This window comes from Peromyscus eremicus, chromosome X (assembly GCF_949786415.1).
Source record: "Peromyscus eremicus chromosome X, PerEre_H2_v1, whole genome shotgun sequence".
NCBI lineage: Eukaryota > Metazoa > Chordata > Mammalia > Rodentia > Cricetidae > Peromyscus > Peromyscus eremicus.
In genome coordinates this window covers 125,787,985-125,807,681 of record NC_081439.1, presented here as the reverse complement: position 1 = coordinate 125,807,681, position 19,697 = coordinate 125,787,985, and the positions used below count along the sequence as shown (strand labels likewise).

Sequence of the window (19,697 nt, the reverse complement as noted above, 5' to 3'; positions counted from 1 at the left end):
GCAGTCAAGAGCACTTACTGCTGTGTATAAGACCTGGGTTTAGTTCCCAGCACCAATAAGGTGGCTCACAGCAACCTGTAACTCCAGTTTCAGGGAATTTGATTCCCTCTTCTGATCTCTTCAGATATCTACATTTACACTGCAGGCACACATGTGCGCACACGTGCATGCATGTACATATGTACACATACACACACACACACCCTAAAACAAACAAAATGATCATTTGCTTTGAGTGATAAATATCTCCTCCAGCCCCAACACATTATTTTTGCCATTTATGTCAAAATTTAAAAACGGAGCAAACATCTGTCAGACTAACATTTTGCTTTTTCATAAGTGCAACTTTTTAATAAAAATTTACATCTAGATAAGATAAACAATCTTCAGATTTTTGAAACTTTAATAAGATTTTAAAAACATGACTTTAAACTGAAAAACATACACATTTTGCACACAAATATTGTAATATGAATCAACTCCAACTCCATTTGAAAACATGTGAATCAAATTACAGTTTTAGAAGTTAGTATTCACATTTAAGCAAGTTAGCGCCTTGCTGAATTCAGCCTTTGTAAAAAAGAGACTTAGTGCATATTTTAACGGTACATTGTGACTGTACCATTTGTTGGTTTTTCACCTTATTAAAGATTATGTTCTTGAAAGTTGGTAAATAACGGCTAACCTCCTATGACATATGTAATTTCCAATTGTAAGTTACATTTTGTAACAGAACACTTTCTATAGATTTCTTTCCTATCTTAAAATTTAAAAGCAATCATTGTAAGGATTGCGTCAACATCAATTTAGCAGAGGAAGATCAAACTTTATTGAAACTGCTTGCATACAAAATATATTGCACTATAACCAAACAAATGTCAACATAAAATCCAATCTGTTGTCGCTAATATGTACAGAGAATATTGCCCAAGAGCAGTTACATTACAAGGTCATTCTACCTTGGTTAATTATCTACAGTATTTTAAACTGAACAGCTTACAGATGGTGTGTGCAAGGTACCAATTCCTGTTTTCAAATACTATACATTTCCAGAATAAATAACTAGAAATCAACATTAATGTTTGGCAATACCTTGTAAAAGATCTTTTAATATTTGTGAAATCATGTGCAGTTTGTTACCATTTTATATGCTTATTTGTATGCAAGGAAAAGTAAATGAAAAACGAAAATTCAAAGAAATTCACAAAGTACATCAGAGGCAGAACTTCGGTTTGTACGGCTCTGTACAGATTCAGTGGTACCCCTACTCAGAGTTATTTTTTAAGAAAAATATAACATCTCAGAGTGAAGGTCCTTCACATATTTTTCTTCAGTAAATTTCATTAAGAGAAAAAAACTTAAAGATTCAACACATCAAAAAAGAAAAAAAAAAGTATTAACCAATCCTAGGTCTGCTTTTCAAAGTTACAAAAAATTTAACCTGCTCTCAATGTTTCTTAGACAAAGTACCTCTACTTCTGAGAGTTTTTATGTGTTCATGAAAATGACCTTCATATCTCCCCAAAATAAGCTTTAACATAAAATATGAATGAAAAACAAAATTTGGGGAGGACAAAAGAAAAAGTCTCTAGTTGAAATTCGTCATCAGGCCAAAGAGCAGGCATATCCTACTAACTTTCGACCAAGAGATTTGCAAATAGCTGAAAACATTTTTAGCCTCTCCCAAATGAAAAGATAGTGATTTCTTCTCCTGTCCATACAGAAAAATTATACATCCTTTCCAATAACACTATTTGTCATACTTCAGTGCAACAAAACAAAAACAAAAAAACAAGTCTTATTCTTTATACTGCCTAAGCTGATGTTTATGTAAAGAAAAAAATATGGAAAGCATGCATTCTTCTATAAAGTACTAATGTTTGACAGAGTTTGCTACATCTTTAACATTTAGTGTTTCCAACTTATCTTCCCTGAACTCTGCATCCAAATATAATATTCCTACCTGCCAAGATATAAAAAAGGCACAGATCATACAACTTTTTTTTTGCTAATGAAAATGACATATGTCACATCACACACATTTCAGGGTCCACTAAAATACTGGAAAAGTGGACCAAAACATAAACTGACACAGGACATGAAATGGCACAGCATTTCATGGAGACTTTATATGAGACTGAAGACAAAGATCTAGTATGATTACCACAAATGTGATTTACTCAGAAAGACTGAAACGTACTGTGGAGTTATAGCCCAATGCAGGAGAATGGTCCTAGTTAATAAAGATCACTGCTTAGTATTTTTAAAAAATAAAAGTAAAATCCTGCCCTGAAGTGTTAAGTGTACTTAAAAGTTATACTTCAAATTTCAAGATCTTTTTGTGCAAATCTGGAAGATTGTTTTTTATGGCCAATATCAAAATAATTCTTTGCAGAATTTGTGTTCCTTTCATGCTCTGTGCCATCTTGCCTACTATTTGTCTTTGGCCTAACAAAGTTTTCTAAAATGGGGTAAGAATTACGGAAATGGTAGAGGAAATATAACTTCGGAATTATGCAGTTTAGGGTACTCCATTCATGAGTGGTTGCTGCCCATCCATGCTGTCTGGCTTCTCTTTCTTCTGGTTACGATCTTTACCCGTGCGCAGCCGGTTACCTTCACTGGAGGCATTCTGTAATGGTTTAGTATGGACAATCTTTTCATTATTGCAATCAATTCTAATCTAAAACAAGTTTATATATATAAACATACATACACACACACACACACACACACACACACACCAGATCTTATGTGAATGGCCTGACAAGAAATATTAAGCCTGAAATGTGAATTCCACATGTTAAAGGGGGAAATACAGGCAGATGGATCTCTGAGTTCTAGGCCAGCCAGAGCTACATAAGTGAGGCCCTATCTTAATAAAAGAGGGTATGAAGATGAAAATAGAACTGTAAGAAATGAAAACACAGTAAGCTCTTTATTGGTTTAGGTTTTTCAAACACTGTTCTTTAGCTGGAAAGCAGTGATCATCTCACTGTCAAATTTAAGAAAAAAAGTCTAACTTTGTATTCTCCTATTTTGTGGGAGCCCACAGTGACTCCAGCTTGTGGCTTAATTCCATCTTGACTTAAAAGTCAGAAAATTCAAGCTTGTTTTTGCTCCTTAAGGCTGAATAACAGGATGATTGGCCAAAGGCACGGCTACTAGATGTTTTGAGAGTTAAGGAAGTGTTTTCACTTATTTGTTCCTTGAACCATGGTAAGGATGTCTTTTGCCTCCCTTGTTTTGGGTATAAAGAGGCTACGAGAAATAAATTTGGGATTACTACAGTATTCACTGAGAATTCTATTCTATCTCCCAATTTTATCTTCTATCTCTTGTCTCTTTCTTTCTTAATCCTTGCTCCCCTATTCAGGTACTGTTCAATAGATTGGCTGGTCCCTACACTATTTTATAGTCTTTAAAGCAAAATAAAATAGTGAGGCCATTTATAACACTATTATTGGCTAATAGAAGATACATACAGTATATGCAGAGTATACAGCATACCACATGAACACACACACACACAGCACAACTCACAATAACATACTTCAAAAAGAATGGTTTATTCTCAACAACTGTGAAAACCAAGACAGAGACAAAATGTCTTATTGCAGCTTCATCAGAATGAGAACTCAACCAACTCATTCGTGAGCTAAATTTAGTTCCCACCCTTACATCTATCATAAGTATCAGTAAGCTTTTCTATACCAAAATCTCCACCTGATTCTTTAGAAACCTCCTTTGTAGCTGCTTCAAAGTCTAAATAATGGGGGCTGGGAAGATGGCTCAGAGGTTAAGAGCCCCTGTTGTTATTGCAGAGGATCTGGGTTCAGTTCCCAGTGCCCAATGGTGGCTCACAACTACCTGTAACTCCAGTTCCAGGGGATCCAATGCCTGATGCACCTATATACTCATACACATAAAATAAATAATTTAATAAATAAAAAGACATTTAAAAATTCTAAATAATGTTCTAGCATAAATTTTTGGTCCTAGTTTTTTATCAGTCTAATATCAACTGTAGAAAAATAGTAATGTTACTTTCTAGGAACTTGTACTTCAGTAAGAAGAGTCAAATGGCCTATAACTTGAATGCTGAAGAATAGAATGATAAGAGGAAATCTGAAAACAATGATTTGTAGAACTAGAATCCTAGGAAGGTATAAAGATTAATGTAATTTAAAAATAACATTCTAAGGGGCATAAACTAATTTAAGTGTTAATGCTGAATATTACTAGCCTTTTCTATTCTGGTCCTTCAGAAACTACCATTTAGTTAACACTCCCTTGATTTGGTATAAATTCTAAAGAACATTCTACTATAAAGATTTTTAGTTAAAATTAGCTAATAATGTGTATTGGTTTCTAGTCAGAAAGGAACTCTTACTACTTGGTTTAAAAATTTAGAGTTAACAATTACAGATAAAATGAAAGAGAACATGAATTCTGAGAATCAGATACCGAAGTCTGAATGAATATCAATCACTCCACCATATACTAGCTAAGTGACTGTGGTCACTGAACTGCTGCTTCTGTTTACTTACCTATAAATTAGACAAAACTTCTTATCTCAGTAGATTACTGTAAGATTAGGTGAGATAAAATACACATGAAGCACTTAGTAAAGGTGCCTGGATGTGTTCAGGAAGTAAATTTGAAATTATTTAACAACTGGTTAAGCATTGACAAAGCTACTTGAGAAGGAATCCTCAGATTAGTCTAGACTATGCATGTAAACAAATAGCTGACCTATGGGTCAGGGAAACTAGCTAGACACCATTAGCCCTATCTTATCATGACTATGAGACAGATAAAGACAACATGCCATTCCTGCAGTTAAAGGGAGAAGGGACCTGACTTGGGTCACTTAGAACATTTCACTCAGAATATTTTTTTGAGAGGGTTGGAGAACCACCAACATGGTCTGAAAATTATAATGTGGCTGCCAAAGTGTTCATAAATATTTAAGACCACATGTTCTCCATGTTCTCTGGAGAAATCTTCATATTTATATATTTGTCACAAAGAACTAAGATTGTTCACAATTGTAATGTTGAAGAATAAATATCTAATATACTACAAATTTATCATTGTTGGACATGTTTGAAAATAAAGTAAAATAACCTCTCAACTCTCAAATGTCCACATTCAAACTACTTAGATGGAAAGAATCACCTAAGTTTTACCTGCAGGGATCCATCAGCTGTTCTTCCTTTCGTCTCTCTTGGATTACGTGGACGATTATCTGTTCGGGAATGATCGTCGTTTCCTGTATGAATATTTTTAGAATATCAACAGTTAGTGACTCTAAAACATTTGCTCAAAATTCTCTATTTTCAGATTCCCCATTTAGACCAACCATAGAAGCTAAAATGTAATGAAGAGTCTACCAATTCCAAGTATACAACAATTAATAATCTATTCTAACAAGAAACAAAATATTCTGAAGGTTATTATCTTATGAATCACGAGGTCAATCTGGATTAACAATCAGATGCTGATTAGAAACCCAAATAGTATGAATTAGTTATCATTATTTATTCATAGCTTCCATAAATCACAAGAAGGTATCTATTCTGTTACTATACAAACAAAAAAGTAATTATTTGCTAATATGATAAGCACAAGACAAATTATACCACCAAGATCTTTTACTTAGCTTCAAACAGTTAACAGTTTACTTTTAATCTTTATTTCTCTTTAAAAAATATTACATCGTTATTAATTTATTTTTGGGTGTGTATGTGTTGGGGTACATATACCACAGCTTACATGTAGAAGCCAGAGGATAAAATAGCAAGAGTCGTTTCACTCCTTTCACCTTGTGGGTCCTGCGGACTGAACTAGGGTTTCAGGCTTGGCAGCCAAGTACCTTTATCTACTGAGCCATCTCACTGGCCCTTAACCTTTACTTCTCAGTTATGTAAAGCACTATACCTTTGAAGCCTCCTCCTCTTCCTCTTCCTCCTTGTCCTCTTCCTCCTCCTCCACGCCGTCGTCCGTCTCCTCTGCGCAGAAAGCTCTCCCTCTCTTCCTCTGTTGGAGCTAATGACCAATCACTGAGTTCATCTCTGTGGTCAGATTCTGTTTCAGAAGCATTTGATGCTTCAGAATTAGTTCCTATCGAGAGTTAAAAGTTATATACCATTGTCTGACTTTAAAAAAAGGTTAACAGAAGCTTCCAGAGATGAAGTTTCAGGGGTGATTCAATATTCTTCCCAATTTAGAAGCCTACCAAAGAATATACTCATCTTCTATACTTAAAAACAAGTTATTTTAAATTCAAAATGAAGGGCTTGCTATATCCGAAGTAATTTTGGGTGTAATTTTTTTTTTTTTTTAAAGAAAAGGTGTTTTGTTAGCTACCTAAGTTCAGACCTGAATGTGCCATGTCTTTAAATAGCTGCAATCATGGAGGGGAAATTGTCTAAAACAACGGAAACACTTTGATAATCAAAACTTCAATAATGAGAGCTTTTAATATTAGGCACAGGGACAAAAGGATGTCATTTTGGCCAACTCTAAAAGGGGCCAATAAAGGCCACCATGGTATTTATGCCTCAGAGAAGGGTCTCTTGTGGGATTATCCCCAATGAAAGGGGATATGCATTCCTGATGCATGGCCCACAATCTTCCCTCCCACTCCCAGTGGACTGACTGAACAAAGGATGACTATAAAACAATTCATTATGTCTGAGGGGTTAATGACATAGAGGATGGGAGTGGGGGAAAAGAGATCCACAGTGAGGTGGAAAATTCATTGTTCAAAAGAACAAACTGTTGGGAGGAGGGTCAAGGGTTAGGTTCAAGGTTGGCCTTATGAGTAGGTGTCTCTTCCCCACTCTGGAATATCAACTCTACTACCTCTCTCTCTTCCTCTGTTGGAGCTAATGACCAATTATAGCTTCACCATTATAGCGTCACTCCTGTGGATCTTGAAGGCTTTTCCATCTTAAAGAGTTCCCTTTTGAAATGCAAATATTTGTGAGATGGATTATACCTTTACCATCATTAGCAAGTTATATAGTAGATACACAGTCAAGCAAGAAAGACAGTAGGAACTCGTAGGTGGGCACTGGGTTCATTGAAAGTTACTGGGAAAAAAGAAAGAAGCACGGATAGAAGAGCTGGGAAGGCAAAGAGACACTTCGCCTACTTCTTGACTGTGCCTAGGGCTGACTTTGGCCATGCCACTCAAAATCACCTTATGAGCCATAGGATGCAGACCCCTGATTTACACAGTCCATCCAGCAAGTATGACCAGCACATGCCTGACAAAAAATGAGCCACAGTACACAAATGAAAAAAGTTTTGGCTGTACAATAATAAAATCAGGAGAGGTCTTAGGTCATCAACATACAAGGGCTTAAGCAGATTTATTCTCAATCAGAATATGGACAGAATTCACAAATGCCCTGTGAACTACGTGTGTCATTAGCAGGCTTTTATTCTACGTGTCTCTTGAAACACAATTTGACCCACTGTGAGTTGGGAACCATGTAGTGAGAAATTGTTATAATGGAGTTCTAATGAATAGTAGAGATTAGCAGCTATTAAGTCTAGGAACAGATAAAGTTACTGAGGAAAATGCTTAGTTTGTACCTGAAGTATATCCAGGACCGCGTCTGCCGTGCCCCCTATTTCTGTAAGGTCTACTACCTCGACCCATTCCTTGACCATCATCAGTCACATAGCCTTTTTCCTTATCTGTACGATTTGGTGGTGGTCTAGAACTAGCTCCAATTTGTCGCAACTGCTCATCAATTTGTAATCTCTCCAAACGCAACTGGTCTACTTCCTATTTAAAATATACAAGATAACAGTAAAGATAATTTGACATTTTACTTAGTAATACCTTTCTCCTTTTCACCAGATAAAAAAGTATACTGGAAATATTTCAATTTCAGTTCTAAATTTATAGTAAACACTGTTAACACAGAATTATCAGGAAATTGAATGGTCTTAAAAAGAAAGATTACTATTGATACACTTACTGATGGCAAGACTTAGAGATATAACAAAAACACTCATTTTAAAGTTATACTGAATAAATTTCAGGTTGAGTGATTTGGCACTACTATTCAATTAGTCTATGGATAAGGCAGAGATATGTTAGTTTGGGGACTTTTTGATGTAAGATTGACTAACTAACAACAATACTAAAAAGTATGAAAATACAGATAAATGACATACATTTAAGGTTTAATCAACTAACCTTTAAAATCACATTATAAATAAGCTAAATGAAATTATTTTTTCAGTTAATATTTTAATTTACAAAGTATTATGCTTGGGGTATTTTTTAAAGAACATGTATTATTTTTGGATATAATTATTCAGTTAAGGACCACTTATTTTGAGTGAATTAAAAATGCTAATATTCCTTTATATGAAGGGTGAAAACCCTAGGTCTCACATCAAAACACCTAGATCTTACCTCATGTCTCTTAAAATACTAAAACTCTGCTTAAACTAATACAACAAACAATATAAACTGAGTTGAACAAAATAAATCAACTCCAAAATCCACTGATAGACCCTTATACACAGGTGTGTAATAACTTGGGTTCTGTCAAATCCAGATGAAACTTCATTTTAACCCTTGCCTTTCTAATTTACCCATGAGCATCTCACTTATTAGCTACAAGGAATAAGATCTGTAACTACAGCAAATATTCAATGTATCAGTCAAGACGAGGTCATAAAAACTAAGTTGTCAAAATCTTGGTTCTGACATCTGGGAAAGAAAAGGTCAGATTGAGAAAGAATCCACAGTGAATTTTACTTGTTCTCTAAACCAGAATCTATAATAAACTTGGTAGGAAAAAAAGAAAGACTATAGCTGAATGAGTGGCTTCCTCTCAAAGTATATTTCTAGCTCATGGAATGTGTTATCTAGATATTGCATAACAGAATGGATTCCAGGGTTATTTACTTAGGCAAAGCAGTCAGTTTTGGTGAGATGCCAGACCCAACCAAAAGATGACTTGGTGATAGAAAGAATGGCAACAGGACAGCTGCCAATAATCAGACAAGATATTCAATAGAGAAAAATAAATCAAAATATCTAAGAAAGAGCATTAATTGAAAAAACAAGGGACATGATACAATGCAGCCCTTTCTACCTAGGTCATAATAAATATTTTAGCTAAGATTATAAAGGAAAACACATACAACAGATTGCACATAAAACACACTGTCCAACAAAAAATAAGTAAGCAAATCAAAGTGGCATCCTACCCATGCAAACCTTGCTGGATGAAACCTTCCCACTTTTACTTATTAACTGACCACTAAGAATGAACGAAATGACCAGGTACTGCACCTTTTTTCCTTTCACTCTTACTTAATAGCAGACTCATTCACATTTTATTCTTTAAGTCAGCAAACACATCTTAAGATAGTATCATAAATAAAATAGAAGTTAGGTTATTTTGTAGACTTTTTCAAAAGACCTATATAATAATTCTGGTTATGTATTTTTTTCAGAAATATGATATTATAAAAATGAGAACACTTAAGATTTCATTTCATTAAATTTTATGACATTTGTGCCAAAGGGAATTTGAAAAAGCATTTAGTGTAGGCCAGTGACTTGCCTAAAGTCACATAGCTAGTTCACAGCTGTATTGCCAATCCCGTGCTCTTTCCATTAATAGCCTCCGGGTTCCTACTTCCCAGCTTGCAAGCTAAAGGAGGCATAACAGTAACAATAATCAGATGAGCATATACAAGACATTAGTAGTTTATACTTTGATTAACATAATAGAGAAAAGTATGAAGAGTAAACATTTAAACAGAGGACTTTATGAAATGCTAGGATTTCCTTAATATATGATATAAGGACAAGGGCAAGTGCTATAGACACAAAATTTAGATGGGAAAACATCCACAAAATCTAGAAGGTTCAACTATATTAAAAGGATACACACACACACACACACACACACACATACACACATACACACACACACACACACTCACACACACAATTTAGGTATATATCTATATCTATCTACATATAGATAGATAGATATAGATATAGTCTAAGGGTTTAACAGAAGAATAATCATAAATATAGGAATGTATTAAGAACTGGGATATTAGCCCTAAGATTTACAAAGAAAAAATTTACAAAAAAAAAAATCAAGAAATGAACTAAAACAATGTATTTATTATTTTTTTCAAGGTCATACATTGTTATGCATAGCTTAGAAAGATCATAGTTTTGGAAGGATTTACTCTAAAGCTTTTAATAATTTAGCACAAGAAGATTAGAAGTTAAAAGTCATCCTGTTCTCACCTTTAAATAGTTCAAGTGATAATCCAAAAGAACAGTGGCATTAGCGATGCTGTCTTTTGTTCCCACAAAAACAAATGGTACCATACCCTGAAAAAGAAATTGTAATAGTGAACCTAGAGAACTAGTGATGGTCAATCTTAAACAAAACAAAACAAAACACACATACATCCGCACACACACACACACCCCTAATGACTAAATCCCTAGCATAGGCTCTGGTAAGCAATAAGCACACAAATATCTGTTTAAAATAGAAATCGATATGTAAAACCAAGTTTCACATCTGAAGAGCAGATCAATATAGTGCTTCCTTAAATACCAGATTGTTTTAAAAGACTACCATTAATGTTGGCAAAATAACAAATACATAACTAAAAATTATATAAGCTTTACTAGGAGATGTGTATTGTAAATGAGATGAATATTTATGCTTTAATTCACTTACTACAAGTTATATCTAAATCAAATTCAGTTTAAAATCAGATACCAGGGATACAAATGTAAAAAATAAACTCAATTTTGCTAACCAAATCAATAGAATTCAAATCATGAACAAAAATTAGAATAAATTAAAATACACACCAAGTAACCTGTACAAGAACAACAGAAATCAAGCCAAAATCATAAGCATAATATTTAATAAATCCATATAAATTTCAAAAATATATTATGAAAAAAATCTTATAAAGTTCAATCATGAGAAAAACTCTGATCTTCTATGTATATCACTTTAATAGAGGATAATTTTAAAGGTACAATCTAAATATTTGTACTTCTCATTAGCATAAAAGAAGAAAAAAAAACCCAAACCATTCCATATCACAACCAGTAGGGAAGCCTAGCTACAGGTGTACAAAGAGGGGACAATTAAGACACATTCTAAGTTGAGAACAGTTCAATTATTTTGTTACTGAAGAAATATACATGGTTATTGGTATTCACATATGACTAATGAAAAGTATTACAGTTATAAGTGTTTGGCAAAGCTAAAAGGTATAGGAGGCCAAGAAGCTGTCCCTTGAGCAAAGTGTCACTCTTTTCTAAAGAACATTTTCTTGGTACATTGGATATTGTTGGGATGCTTACATTAATATACAGTAGGTTCAAGATAAGAAGGGAATGAAACAGAATTTTCTTTATCCCTGTATATGAATGATACTGTTGATGAAGAACAATTCTGAACCATCAGAAAACACTGCTTGTAGGCTGATTATCAACTAGTAGGCAAGGCACTGCCTCCTAGAAGCAATGACTATGTGAACTATCAAGTGCCGTTGAAAACATGTAAGGATTTTCTCTTCTGTACTATGATATATGAAAATCATACCCCACCCCCCAAAAATATATTATTCTTTTTCTCACTAGCACAGTCACAAAGGCATTAACTGTATTATTTCCAAGTGCCAAATAGCAAGTGATGGAATACTACATACATGTTTCCCAAGTATTCACCAAAATAGGCTTTAAATTTTGTGTTGCAGATTTAATTAGGCTGAATTTGAAAAACATCACTTAAAACTATTTTCTCTTACAACATGGTACAAAGTGATGGAGTACACAGGGACTACTCTAATAAAGTGCCTCATGAGAAGATCTGAATAAACTGAAAAAATAGAATATAAATACTGTTCTAAGATGAGAAGTGGGATGCACAGCAGAAAGAAATATCCATCCAATACACTTGTAGTTATAGTTCTCTGTATAAAATGTCATTTTTGCTTTTAGTCTCTTCTAAGTCATACCATCCTTATTATAAGCAATTCTCAAAGGGCAGGTAAGGGACCCTGACCTCAAGGAGCTTACAATGTGGTTGGGGAGACCAACAAGAAAACATCTAATAACATTATGCTCTGGCTGAGCACACAGGAGCATGGAGCAGGTGGGAGACATGTGGTAAGTAGACAAGGAAAGCTTCACACACAATAGGGTCAAGAAAGAACAGTCCTAGTAGAATGAACCCACAATCAGATTTCTAGTATACACATCTAGAAGCAGCAAAGAGTATGATAAATTTCAGAGAATTCCAAGACCTTCAGTATAGCTCAAACTTCCCTAAAAGACACAGGGGGAAGACTGATGGGAAACGACATTGGACATTTAAGGGAAGATCTTCTAAGTGGAATGAAGTTGTTTGAGATTTAGACCAGGGCCGTGGATCCAAATACCCACAAACACTCCTCCACCAGCCCCCAACCATGAGGCTCATTTGTAGTCTTTCTTAACAAGGGGAATAAACATTAAAATATCAACTTAAAATGTATTTTTCAAGGAATAGTTTCCTACCTGCCAAGCCTTGGGTTCAGGTTTCTGGGGTTCCCCTGCTACAACTGATGAAACCACTAACACCTAAAGCAGTATAAGGAATGCAAGTGATGTGATTAACTATAATGAACGATACACAGAAGCCTGAACGCAGGACTTTCACTGCAGGACTTCTAAATGCATTTCTAAATAGTTAGGTTAGTTCAAATAGTGAAAACTAGTTTCTGAAATATGGCTTTAAGAAGTAACTAGCATATCTAATAGAAGGTACACTTTGACTTACAACACCTGCAAAATTTAAGGAGCTATTATAGAATGGAAAAAAAGTCCACCCTCAACAGAAAAACGTGACCCCATTAGGTTTACAGCTTAAGGTTTGTCACTGTGAATAAATCAAAAAATATGCATTACTTTGGTTTGTAATCTCATATGGTATTAATCATATGTGAAAACATAAAATATGAGTAGCCTACAAATCTAACCAGAGAAAACAGCCCAAATACCAAATGTGGCATCTGAGCCAAAGATATTTAGTGTGGTTAGAGGTGACAAATTAATTCTTACCCTCTGGACTTTTGTACTGTTAGGTTGAGAAAAATGGGTGCTGTTTTCCTTTGTATCTAAATGTTTCTTTTCTTCAGAGGAATTAGGTCCAACCCTTGAATTATTGGAAGGTAGGGAATTTGGTGGCATAATTTCCTTGATAAAAACATAAAACACAAAAGATAAAAAAAGTACCAATTTTAAGATTATTTAGTTTCATTACTCTGTCAATGACTTCTTTTTGTTAAGCACAGTCATTTAATTATTTATAAAGATATCTTATAATTCTACATATTAGGAACAAACAAAATGTTTAAAGTTCACCTTTTCCTGTTAAGGATGATGTTTAAGAATGCAAAATACTATAAAGTGTTTTGACACATAAAATTACAGGAGGGAAAATTATGCAATTAAAAACCAAATCAGGGGCTAGAGGAGATGGCTTAGAAGAACATGGACTTTGGTTTCCAGCACCCATGTCAGACAGCTCACAACTGCCTACAACTCCAGCTTGAGGGGATCTATTCTCTTATGGTTTCTCTTTCTCTCTGAGGGGACCCCATTCTCTCTTATGTTCTATCTTCATTCTTTCTTGTGCTCTATCTTCATCCTCTCTTGTGCTCTCTCTCTCTCTCCCTCTCTGACACACACACACACACACACTCTTTAATGGATAAAAATAAATCTTAAAAAAACACTAAATGGATTTAACTTCAATTAAAATAAACTTTTGCAAAAGAACTACTTAATGTGAAAATTATGACCCTGTGTGTAGATTGTGTCTTTTTTTGAAGACTTTTAAATTTTTATTGTTTGACTATTCCATGAATTGATATGATGCATTTAAGTCACTGTTACCCATTCTCCTATTTTGCATTCCACTCTTGCACCAACAGAAACTGTTTTCTCAAGAAGTCACCTCCTGACATTGTCTTCTTTTTATATGTTGGTCCACCGAGTTTAGTTAAGAGCTACCTGCCTGAGCACAGGAAGGAAGTTATTCGATGGAGCAAGGACAATTTTTCTGTAGCTATAGCACTGAAGGAAAGGACAGACTTTCAAAAATGACCACTAATTGCCAATAGTCCCTCTGAAGGGGTGCATTTTACATCAATTATTTTTATTATTTCTTTTTCTTTGAGATACAGACATTCATTTCATTTTTGTAAAATATACTTAAGATGTTTAGCTGAAGCAACACAGATAAAGCAGACAGTGAATTGGCAGGAAAGTAAAAGTAGTTTTAGATAGATGATAAACTGCACTTTTTTAAAATTTAAAGGTAAAGTGGATAGTATATTGAGAGTACAATTGCATCATGTTCTCCCTTCCCACACTCTATAAATACTTCAAAGGTTACTACCAATAAGCATATATCCATGTAGATAAGAATGAGGGTTATAAAAGTCAAATATAAGGATGCTGGGGAAAGTGATCATATGTGCAGAAAAAGCACACACAGAATGAACACACTTACTACACAACCCTCAAACAAAAGCATTTACAAAGGTTTTCCACACATATTATTTAATTGTCATTAATGGCTGACCTAGTGATACATGTTTATAATAGCAAACTCATGACCACCCATTGTAAGATTACAAAATAAGACAAATATAGGTTAAAATGACTAATGTCTAGCATTAGAAAACATGGGTGGAAGTGGTACACGCCTTTATTCCCAGCACTTGTGAGGGGGAGGCAGGTGGTTCTCTGTGACTTCAAGGCCATCCTGCCTACAGAGTGAGTCCCACGATTGCCAGAGCTACACAGAGAAACTCTGTCTTGAAAAACCAAAAAACCAAACCAAAACAGATTAAGTCTACTGCCCATAGTATCAAGCATGTCATAATCAGAATATTTTTATTGATGCTCAGCAGGCCCAAACAGGACAAAAAGGACAATAAAATATATGGGTATAATACAGGGGCTTCTACATTAGTAAGTCAAATAAAACAACAGAAAACTCACTCTCTTTAGACAAAGCAGAAACAAGCACTATTACATACCTCTTCTTGTGGGACATTTTTCTCATTTTCAGCCTCAATTCTCACCCTCACAACTCCTGACTTGTCCACAATCTCTTGAATCAGTTTTCCATTTTTTCCTATTACTTTGCCTAAGAAATAAATAATTCATGTTTGGCTTAAAGAAGACATCACTCAAATCCTGCAAGCACACTCCACTATAAACTCTTATACATTCATATATACATATTGGATTATAAGATTCAAAACAGAAGCTTTTTAAGATGATAGTTTAATTATAAATTAGTCCTTTTGATTAGGTTATTATTTAAACTCCTTTGGTCAGGTACTACAGTTGATTAATACTTGTGAATTGATTGAATCATTTTGAAATTTTAAAGGTAATTCAAAGAGAACCTTTTATTTCACATAAGAGTGTATACTTTTGCCGGGCGGTGGTGGCACATGCCTTTAATACAGCACTCGGGAGGCAGAGCCAGTCGGATCTCTGTGAGTTCGAGGCCAGCCTGGTCTACAAAGCTACATAGAGAAATCCTGTCTCGAAAAAACAAAACAAAACAAAAAAAGAGTGTATACTTTAAACTTGCTGGTACTGTGCTATTTACCATTAGGTAACGCTCTACAAAAGGGATTAAGAAAAAGAAAGGTAATAAATGTATTTGCTCATTTGACAATGTCAATTCTTATCTAGCTCTGATTCACATTTCCTCATTTATACACATTAACTATTTTTTTTAGAATTGTGTATGGCACATTTGCAAACAATGTTAAGTTGCAAATGATATTCTTAAGTTTCAAAGGAGCTTAGGAAGCTATCTAAGTATCAAAAAGGAATAAAAATTCTTCAGGTCAATGTTACTAACAGAATATATATTTCTATGCATTAGTCACAATTCGGAGCAGCATATTCATAGGTAAAGCATACTTTCAGATAACTCAAAACTCCGATGAAAATGCTTAGAAGTACTCTTTAGAAACATCTGTTGAAACTCAGAAGTGGAATCAAGTACTAGTAATAAATAGCACTTGATTGTTTACCTCATTTTGTAAAATTCAATTATATACAAAACTGGGACATGATCACTTTCATAGCCACCATCATACATCACTGTAAAGTAAGAATTTACAAATTAAGCACTAGTAATTCTAGAAACCCGTGTATGAGGTATACCAGATTATAAGGGTTCAGCCATGAAACTTAAAGCACTTATATAAACCATGACGGAAGTGCTGCTATATGCTTGTTCTACCTCCTAACCTGAGGGAAAACTGGTGAAAAGTGAAGTCAAAAGTTGCTTTCAGCTAGTCTAAATAAGAATCTAGTAAAAGATCTTCTTGCAGAAGGGTTCACGGATCTTATAATCAGAGCCACAGTTTTGAGATTCTTTTTTTTTTATTTTATAATTTAATTTAATTTTACATATCAGCCACGGATTCCCTTGTTCTCCCCCCTCCCGCCCCAGTTTTGACATTCTTGCTGTGTGGCTTCTTCATTCCTCCGCCATGAGCTCTTTTGTCTGGTCAGTGGTTAGAGAACAGAATTCATGCTACTAAATCAGGATTCCTAATTTAAATCTGTTATTACTTCTGCTTCACTCTTGTTCAATTGAATACCATGTATGTATAGAAAACCTACCTCGAGTCTTCCCAGTTTGTTTGTCCTGTATAATCCTTATATATTCATGAATGTTGATTTTAATAAAAATGTAAATTAGCATAAAGAAAAGTGGGATTTTAGCATGTTTCTATTAAGAAAATATCTTGACTACCCTAAGGACTGATGACTAAACAAACTCATTGTAAAAGTGTATAAAGAACAAGCAAATTTTTAAGGAAGATAAATTGGTGTACCTACTGAAGAGGGCTTGTGAAAAACAGTAATAAATCAGAAGGCGAGACTCATGTAATACTGATTACAACACCTCCCTCAACTCCTGCCTAGCAAACCTTAGGGAAAATGCTTTCTGAAGAAGTCCAGAATTCCCAGTGTTACGGCATGCCTCTGCAAAACAGAATTCTCTTATTTACTAAAAGTATAACAAGAGAACTCAATTAGACTGATTCACTGCAACAGGCTTTCTGGTGAAAATAACTTCAAATATCCTCTTCATTCAATGCAAGACTACAGATATAATCTCTCTTTCCTTTTTGGTAACAGTCTAATCCTATATTGCAGTTACTTCCAAATTCCAAAGGAACAATTCACTACAATTCTGTTTTAATGAAATGGAGTAGTTAAAAAAAAAAAAAAGAACATAGTTTCCTACTTTGCCTAGAACTGTACTGGGTACTATGCATACCCACACGTCAATTAAGCTGCTAGACCATTACCACATTCATATACGTAATAAGTGAAGAAAAAGGACTCTACTCTCAAGAGCTAAATCAGATATCCAAAGTCACATAGCTACCAAATACATCTAAGCATTTCACCTACCATAGCATCATCAAAATAAACTTTAATGGACACCCATGATTCTAACATAATCACTTCATCCTGTGCTATGCATGTAACTTCTATACAACTGGTATATATGCTACCATGGTAACACTACATTCACATACTTCTGTTTTAGTATATCTGTGAGCTACTAATTTTGCTAATATTTGTACTTTACCTTAAAGCTGTTTTTTTTAATGGGAAAAAAATACCATGACTCTTGGATACTTTTTGGAGTTAGGGTCTTGCTATGTGTACCCCCATGCTGTCCTTGAATTTGTGATCCTTCTGTCTCCTGAATGCTGGGCTATTACTAGTACTTTTAAAATGACACTGGAATGCCGCGGTGGTGGTGGTGGTGGTGGTGGTGGTGGTGGTGGTGGTGGTGGTGGTGGTGGTGGTGGTGATGGTGATGGTGGTAGTGGTGCACACCTTTAATCCCAGCACTCAGGAGGCAGAGGCAGGCAATTTCTGTGAGTTTCAGGCCAGCCTGGTTTATAGAGCGAGTTCTAGGACAGTTAGATCTGTGTTACACAGAGAAATCCTGTCTTGAAAAAAACAAACATATATATGTGTATGCGTGTGCATGTGTGTGTGTGTGTGTGTGCGTGTGTGAAACACTGGAAAATTATTATGATTCTGTTTTGACAAAATGCAGCCTATGAATCTTTTAAACTATGTACATAAAATACATAGGAAGTTTGTTCATTTTAAACTCCTACAAGAGATTGAGGCGACATGCCCCAATCTCATTTATAAATTCAATGAATTCAAAACACATTTTGGGTTTTTTGTTATTGTTGTTTTTATATAGAGCTATACCTGGTTTTGGTATGTATGTTCTACCAAACAGCAAAATTATTTAGAAATGCCAGTGAAGAGTTCCTATGCTAACATCCATCACACTGATGATGAAGAAACTATATTAACCAATTTAAAAGGACGAGTTACCACCACTAACTCCATAAAATCCCAAGGATATTTGGAGTTAATTTACCTTTCAAACTTAATAGATCTAAGTAAGCCACATCCAGATATTGAATTCAGAGATAACTGACATGAATGCTATCATTTTATCAAATACCACCAAACTATAAAGGTCTCAATTCTCATTCATTCTGAAAAAAAAAATTTAATGCTATGATAAAAAATATGCTATGAGAAGGCTAGGTAAAATTTATCTTTTCATTTATAGATCTGAACTAGCAAAGTATTTCTTGTATATCTTCTGAAAATAGAATCTTATATATTTTCTATACACTATAGGAACAGGTTACATTCCAAAGATTGTTCCAATTAGATTACACTTTTCAGTGATGGAAAGAGATTTAACTGGTACAGAAGTTGTGTACAGAATTTTATTTTTGTGGTATATATCAATGGTTACTTTTGACTTACCTACTAAGTTACGTGGAACTTGTATGACATCTTCAGCAAATTCCAGAAAGCTTCTAGCCTTTTTCACTGCATCTTGATCCTAATAAAGAGGGGTGAATGGGCGTAACATCAAGATAAAAAAATTTGCTATTTGAAATACTGTTTGTTTGCTTTTGGGGGGCAACTGGATTATATAGTGAAATATTTACCTCTCCATAAATATGAAATGTGCAGGTATCCTCATCTAAATCAATAGCAGTGACCCCAGGTACTTTTCTAGCTTGCTGAATATTAGCACCATGAGTACCAATAGCTAGACCCATCAGATCTTCTCTTACGATAAACTGTTCATGAAATCTTGAGGCAAGCTGCCTTGAACTCTGAAGAGAAATGTACAACTGATGAACATGCTTTATCAATTATGAAGACAATTTCATTTAGGTCAGCCATGTAAATTATCTTGACCCTATATATAAGGGTCCTATAAATTGCTTTATTTGAAAACTAATTTTAAAATCACACATAAGATATTTTTAAAACTAATTCTAAAATCACACATAAGTTCTTTTTAGGCTACTGAAGGTCTATGCCATTTAAATATTTTTTTTTCTTAACAGGAAAGAACTTGTTGACAGTTTTTCAAGGTTACTTTTGAAAACCTATTTGCAAGGCTGCCTTTGTTATTCAATGATATCCACAATGTAATAATTAAGAAGCAGACAAAATAATCCCAATTAAAAAACAGCTCACTTGGTCTGACAGACTCAATGCAATTTAA

At 34.5% G+C, this 19,697-nt stretch overlaps 1 protein-coding gene across 8 annotated transcripts in view; it reads right to left on the bottom strand.

The window, feature by feature from the left end:
* Positions 1-323: 323 nt before the first annotated feature.
* Positions 324-19,697, bottom strand: part of Fmr1 (fragile X messenger ribonucleoprotein 1) — a 40,509-nt gene continuing 21,135 nt past the window's right edge. Inside the window, exons 8-18 of one of the 8 annotated variants that reach the window (XM_059250130.1) lie at positions 19,129-19,299; positions 18,941-19,019; positions 15,124-15,233; positions 13,136-13,270; positions 12,593-12,655; positions 10,310-10,396; positions 7,609-7,804; positions 5,944-6,126; positions 5,193-5,275; positions 4,551-4,587; positions 2,540-2,632 (exon numbers count right to left, since the gene is read on the bottom strand). In XM_059250130.1, the coding sequence (XP_059106113.1) occupies positions 4,585-4,587; positions 5,193-5,275; positions 5,944-6,126; positions 7,609-7,804; positions 10,310-10,396; positions 12,593-12,655; positions 13,136-13,270; positions 15,124-15,233; positions 18,941-19,019; positions 19,129-19,299 (1,110 nt within the window). In that variant the 3' untranslated portion in view covers positions 2,540-2,632; positions 4,551-4,584. Of the gene's footprint in view, positions 2,633-4,550; positions 4,588-5,192; positions 5,276-5,943; positions 6,127-7,608; positions 7,805-10,309; positions 10,397-12,592; positions 12,656-13,135; positions 13,271-15,123; positions 15,234-18,940; positions 19,020-19,128; positions 19,300-19,697 lie in introns of all 8 variants that reach the window. The other 7 variants (XM_059250126.1, XM_059250128.1, XM_059250125.1 and 4 more) reach the window with 7 other exon arrangements.